This window comes from Gavialis gangeticus, unplaced genomic scaffold, assembly GCF_001723915.1.
Source record: "Gavialis gangeticus isolate Ggan-Ray unplaced genomic scaffold, GavGan_comp1, whole genome shotgun sequence".
Taxonomy (NCBI): domain Eukaryota; kingdom Metazoa; phylum Chordata; order Crocodylia; family Gavialidae; genus Gavialis; species Gavialis gangeticus.
Genome location: NW_017729022.1, coordinates 118387832 through 118394025, shown reverse-complemented (window position 1 = coordinate 118394025; position 6194 = coordinate 118387832). Strand labels below are relative to the sequence as shown.

At 50.0% G+C, this 6194-nt stretch overlaps 1 protein-coding gene across 2 annotated transcripts in view; it reads right to left on the bottom strand.

Moving 5' to 3' along the window:
- RIMKLB (ribosomal modification protein rimK like family member B) overlaps window positions 1-6194 on the bottom strand; it is a 107412-nt gene that overhangs the window by 18563 nt on the left and 82655 nt on the right. For both annotated transcript variants that reach the window (XM_019516057.1, XM_019516058.1), the window contains exon 4: window positions 2276-2362. In XM_019516057.1, the coding sequence (XP_019371602.1) occupies window positions 2276-2362 (87 nt within the window). The remainder of the gene's footprint in view (window positions 1-2275; window positions 2363-6194) is intronic.

Here is a 6194-nt window from a genome sequence, read left to right as displayed (position 1 = left end):
TTTTGGGAAGGGGGGGAGGGGGGGGGAGGAGGCGTAGGGAGATGGGAGTTTGAGCCAGCCCACCGGTGGGGGGAAGGGAGCGTGGCCCAGCTCCAATCTGAGGGAAGATGGCATGACATGGCATGGCATGGCATGGCCTGACCCCACGGAGTGGTGGGGTGGGCGTAGCCCAGCCCCAATCCAGACATGTTGGGGGAAATGGGGACATAGCCCAGCCCCAGCCCAGCCCTGTGGAGGAAAAGGGGGTATAGTCCAGCCTCATGTGGAGGGGGCATGGCCTGGCTCCAACCAGATGTGTGGGCCTTGGGGATGTCGCAGGGGTGGGGGAGAGTGGCCATATTAATGGCCACCATTCCCCCACAGCCAAAATTTCCCAACCCACAGCATGCCCTGTGGGCCAGATGAGATGGCTCTGCAGGCCACATTTGGCTTGTGGGTTGGAGGTTGAGCGCCCCTGATCTAGCTTCATCCTCGCTTAACCACACTTCAAATAGTTGAAGGCTGTTATTAAATCCCCACTCAGCCTTCCCTTTTCCAAACTAAGGGCCTTCTTACACCTTAAACTCTAAACTTCACAAATGTTGATGGGTGTTAGTGCTAGCTCGAGTTGGGAGCAGTCACACATTCAGGCCAGCAGGCGCATTTATACACATACCTTTTTTTCCCTGTGATTAATTAAGTCTGCTCCACACACAAACTGAAGTGAACTGTGCTGCACTGCGTGCAGATGTGTAAGTGGCTGTGCGTCAGCGTGCAGCAAATGGCGGCGGTGCGCTTTTGAACTAAAGCGCCTCCAAGGTGCACTCATGTGCATTTCGCCACTTATAAAACTGCAAGCGTTGCAGCACCAGGAGCTTCCACTGCGGTGCTTGCATGTGTAAAAGTGCTCCAGGGGCCTGGAGGACTGAAAGATAGGAATCCCTCCCACATCCCCCCCTCACCCCCCACCCCAGGCTCCTCCCTGCACCTCCCAGTTCTCCCCCACAGCATTACTTACTTGTGGCTGCCTGTGCAGCCTGTCCCAGAGGAGCAGCCAGGGAAGGGTTAATGTGACTGCCCAGTAGCTGCTGCTCTTCCAGCCCAGATTGCAGATAGCAGTTTAACTCTGGCAGGCAGTTTAACCCGCTTTACCTGCTCCCCAAGGACACACAGAATGGGCATCCACAAGGAAAAGGTTGTAAAGGCAGCAAGTGGGGAGGAGCAGTGGGCCATTCCAGGCCAGTATGGAGGGCAGCAGGTGGGGGCACCTCACTATACACTGAAGTGTGGCCTATAGTGGGCTACATCTTAGTATAACACGGACTGTGTAGCACAGATCAGAGATAATCTTGCCTTGGAGTGGTGTCACTGAACCACATAACTTACAACTGTTGAAGGCATTAATGTGCAGACAATCCAGGCGTTAAAGAGCTCTAGGAGCTTCCCAAAATTTCCCTGTAACAAGGTCCAAAGTAAGACCATTTCCCTCAGCCTCTCCTCAGAAGTCATGTGCCCTAGTCCCGGGACCATTTTCATTGCCCTCCACTGGATTAGTAGTGGGGGGCCCAAAACTGGACACAGTACTCCAGACGTGGCCTCACCAGTGCTGAATAGAGGAAAAGAATCACTTTCTGAAATCTGGCACTATTCCTACTAATACAGTCCAGTCTGCTGTTAGCCTTCTTGGGGCACACTGTTGGCTCCTAATCAGTTTACTGTTCACTGTAGTCCCCCGGTCCTTTTCTGCAAAGCTGCTTTTTAGCCAGTTGGTCCCAGCCTGTACTGGTGCCTGGGTTTGTTCCGTCATAAGTGCAGGACTTTGCATTTGTCCTTATTAAACCTCATAAGATTTTTTGGCCCAATCCTCCAATTTGTCATGGTCTCTCTGAAGCCTAGCCTTACCCTCCAGCATATCTACTACTCCACCCAGCTTGATGTCATCCGGAAATTCTACTGTTCCAGGCCCCGGGGAGTTTCCATAGCTATGGTAATGCATCTCCAGCCAAATCTTTTTATTCCAATCCCAAACAACTCCACCAATGCTCCCTAGTACTAACATGCAGCATCTCTACTAATTCTAGTCCTAGGGTCCTTGTGGCAACCACTATTTCTCTTAAAAATTGTTTTCCAGTGTTGAAGTCTATTAAACACTCAGGAGCAAGAGGCTGGAATAATTTAGGCACAAACTGAAAGCAAGTTCTAGGGCCCCCAAAACCTCCCCAGTTGTATACATGGAACCTGGGACAGTCAGTGACCACTACACACCTTTTCCCCTCACCCACGTCCCCATACCCACCTCGGTGACCCCGCGTGTTTTTCACCACCATGGGGAACTCCAGAACCTCTGCCTCATCAATCATTTTGGCAAAATTCTCATGACCACCTGACAAGAAAAGAGCCAAAAAAAGTTACGTGTAGTCAATCTGATGCTGCCAATTTGTGGATACGTCTGCTTCATCCACACTCCACAACCACACTTACAGTTAGAAGCAGCAATACACACCAATGGTAAGAAAAACCAAGGTATAAGGATTAGTGGTTCCTAGACCCTTATCCATGACAAGACTAATTCTTCCTTCACAAGGAAAATGCATCATTTCGAGGTGCACTGATACATTGGCCCATATCGTATCAGCACCAGTAAAAGGAAAATTTACATTAATCAGCAATCAGCCTTTTTTGGCTGACGTAGCCAATAATGTCACCGATAAATGCTGTATACATGTGCACATCCTCAGCATGCATATGGCCAGCCCAGCAGCTTGAAGACCAGCATTCAGCTGGTAAGTCTGTTGGGGAGCAAGGGGCGGGAGAAGATCAAGCCCCCATGGTGAGGAAGGGAGTGGGGCTGGGGCAGGTGCTGCCCAGCCAGGCAGGGTGGGGCACAGGATGAAGCCCCAACCAGCGTTTTCACCACTGTGTGCGACCTGTGGGAGGCATGCGGGGCATGTGCTTCTGGGATCTGTGTGCAGGCGAGGGCAGGCTGCCGCTGCAGGTTGGGCCTGGGGTTCGAGTCAGGCTTTTCCCAGAGGGGCAGCTGGGCCGAGGCTGTGCTCAGAGCAGACTATAGTGGTGCTGGCAGAGGGGACTACAGGGGGGCTATGGCAAATTTTGGGGGGGCTGTAGCCCACCTCATAGCCCCCTTCCTAGTGCTGCTGCCACCCGCTCCAAGCACAGCCCCAGCCCAGCTCCTAAAAGCCCAGCACCGCCCCTGGCCCCAGACAGCAGTGGCAGCCCACCCTTGCCCCATGCATAAATCCCAGGAGCACACACCCCCTATGCTCCTACACAGTGGGGGGAACACCCCCCACCTCCCCTTAGGACAAGCTGGTCACGGCTCTGTCCGGCACCTCACCCCATTGGCACAGCACCTACCTCTACCCCACTGCCTCCCTCACTGCAGGGGCCTTGATCTTTCCCCCCACATACCCCTTCCTTCCCCCTGCCCCTTCTCCCCCCCACAACAGACTTACCAGCCAGACACTGCTCTCCAAGTTGCCAGGCTACATATCAGCAATTGGATCAGTATCAGCCGATATGGCTTGTTAATAACTGGCCATTGGTATCAGCCCAAAAAATCTTTATCAGTGCACCCCTAGTATTATCATCCTCTCTCACTTTCCCTCCCTAATATGCTACAGTCTGCCTTGGAACTCTCAATTGCTACCGACAAGACTCAATCCCACTCCCAAAACTGGAACACTCCAACTTTATAAACTCTTTAATATTCTCTATTCCCTCCTGTTGACCAGTTTCCACCTGCCCCTAACTCCTCCCATCCCATCTGCTTGGAAGTAAAGCAATAGGGAGTTGCACTAGTCACAGTTCCATCCAAACTACTAGCAGGAAGGCAAGACAAGATTCTGGACTCAGCAGAATGCACACTCCACCTGCCCTTCCAGGTCGAAAGCAGCAACACGGACCTGGATTCTGCCTGGCATCATAAAGGTTTCTTCAGCCCAGCTCATCCATTGTTCAGAAGGCTGACCACAACATGAGGAACAAAAATAATAGCGGGGCTCTCCTGTCTCCTTATCTGGCCCTGAGGGCGCATACAGTACAGCAGAGCATGAGAGCCAGAAAGTAAGCAGCACACTACCCTGCCTAGGATTTCACTGCTTGCAACAGAATACATAAAGCTTTGCATATCCTGCTTTTCTTGGCAAAGCCACCAGCTACCAGTCACCTAACAAGAGAGGGCCTAGAGTCCAATACCCAAGATGGACACTGATAGAAAGTGTAAGGAGAGCTGTGTAGGGTGGGAGATAGTTGTTGGTTATCCCATCATTCTTCGGATCTCTCTTTAGCAAAGAAACAAACCCCTTCACTTCTCCAAAGGCTGAAGCAGCTGGTTCTCTAATGTGAAGAAGTCATTTTTCAAGTGAATGGGTTTTGTTTCCATATTAGGTGACAAAACATGGGTAAGTCTCGACTCATGGGATGTTTTTCCTGCCATGCAGGCTTTGTATAACTGATCCCTTAACAAAGCCATCTGCACACAGAAGCAAAAACTCTGCCATTTCTGTGGCAGAAAAGGAAGTCTGGAGAGATATCTTCCATTCTTGAATACATTATAGTTAAGGACACAGGAACTGCCATACCAGATCAGATTAGTGGTCCATCTGATACAGTAACTTGATTTTCACAACAACTAGTCCCAGGTACTTCACAGGGAAGTGCAAGAAATTCAATTACTGAATAATTCTCCCAGAAGGAAAAAGTTCCTTTCCTATCCCCAGGCAACTGATGGTGATTAAGCACAAGAGTTTTAAACATTTTTAGTCTATGGAACATAGCTGTAAGTGCTCTCATTCATATCAATGTCTGGATTTTTTTTTCAAAATACTATTAGATTCTTGACTTCAGCAATATGTCATGGTGTCTAATTCTACAAATTAAACATGGGTGTGATAGGGAAACTGCAGCCTCCCTGTGGCAGGAAAGCATGGGCTACAGAGGGATGTTAAAAGAGGGCAGTAGACAACACCCCTTAGCGAGAGGTAAGGGAGTGGACAGGGATGGGAGGGAATTAGGGAAGAGAAATTTTATCATTTATGGGTGTAGTGAATGGGGAATAAAAAGCAAGTCTGGGTTGGGGGAAGAAGGCAGGGAGAGAAAAAACACTCCACCAGGGGAGAAACAGGTAAGCTGGCAGATGGGGTGGAGTCAGTGAATTATTTTGCATTTGGGGGTATTTGTGGGAAGGGGAGTTGTTATACTATTGTATTTAAATATTTCACTCTGCTTTTATAAATTGGTATAAACCACACTGAGTCTTTTTTAGTAAGGACAAAATATAAACCTAATTCAACTAACCAACCAACCAATCTATGTACTGTGCAAAAGCAAGGCACAATTCTCTTTCAATCCAAGGAGCTCCAAGACCTTTACTTATCTCACTTTATTAGACCCCCCAACTCAGACAAGAGGTGTGTGTCTGGGGCTGTATTGATTCACAGTTTAAGTCAAGGGTCAGCAACCATTTAGGAGCTACTGCTCCTCTAGCTGACACCGCTTTCCCAAAACATCTGCAGACATCTTCTGCTGCAGAATTATGATCAACTTCCTTAGTTTTGCAGGCCAGGTGACAGCACTTGAGCTTGATCTGACCAGTGGGCCTTAGATCACCAACCACTGATTTAAGGGACTTGTCCACTGTGTTACAGCAAATCAGCAGCAAAGCTAGAAACAGACTCCAGAGCTGCGTCTGCACAAGCGCAGATGTTTGTTTCCCCAGGGACAAGAACCAGCAGCACACCTTGTACTGCTGCTACTTGTCCCCAGGGAATGTGCATACCATGCACCCTCTGGTGCATGACAGGTTACCCCAAGTAGGGTAAGAGAGGCTGGGGCCAGCAACTGTGATTGCTCCAGTAGCCTTACCTGGGGTCCTGGGGGTCTTGAGGAACAGTGGCTGCATTGCTTCTGCAGCTGGAAGCATGGCTCTGGCAGGTCAGGCTCTGGTTTTGGATGGTGCGCGTTGCTCTGCTTTTTTTCTGCATGGTTTTTATTGATCCTGGGAGTCAAAAACAACCCCTGCACTGCAAGGTAGCAGCATGGGGAATGCCTGAACGTGTGGTGCGTGGCGCTGCAGATGTGTTTGTGGTGCCACATACCACATGGCCATACTTGTCTGGATTGTGGTGCCACATACCACATGGCCCATACTTGTCTGGGGACTCTCACACCTGTCCTGCAGGTGCCCACCTTAGGGC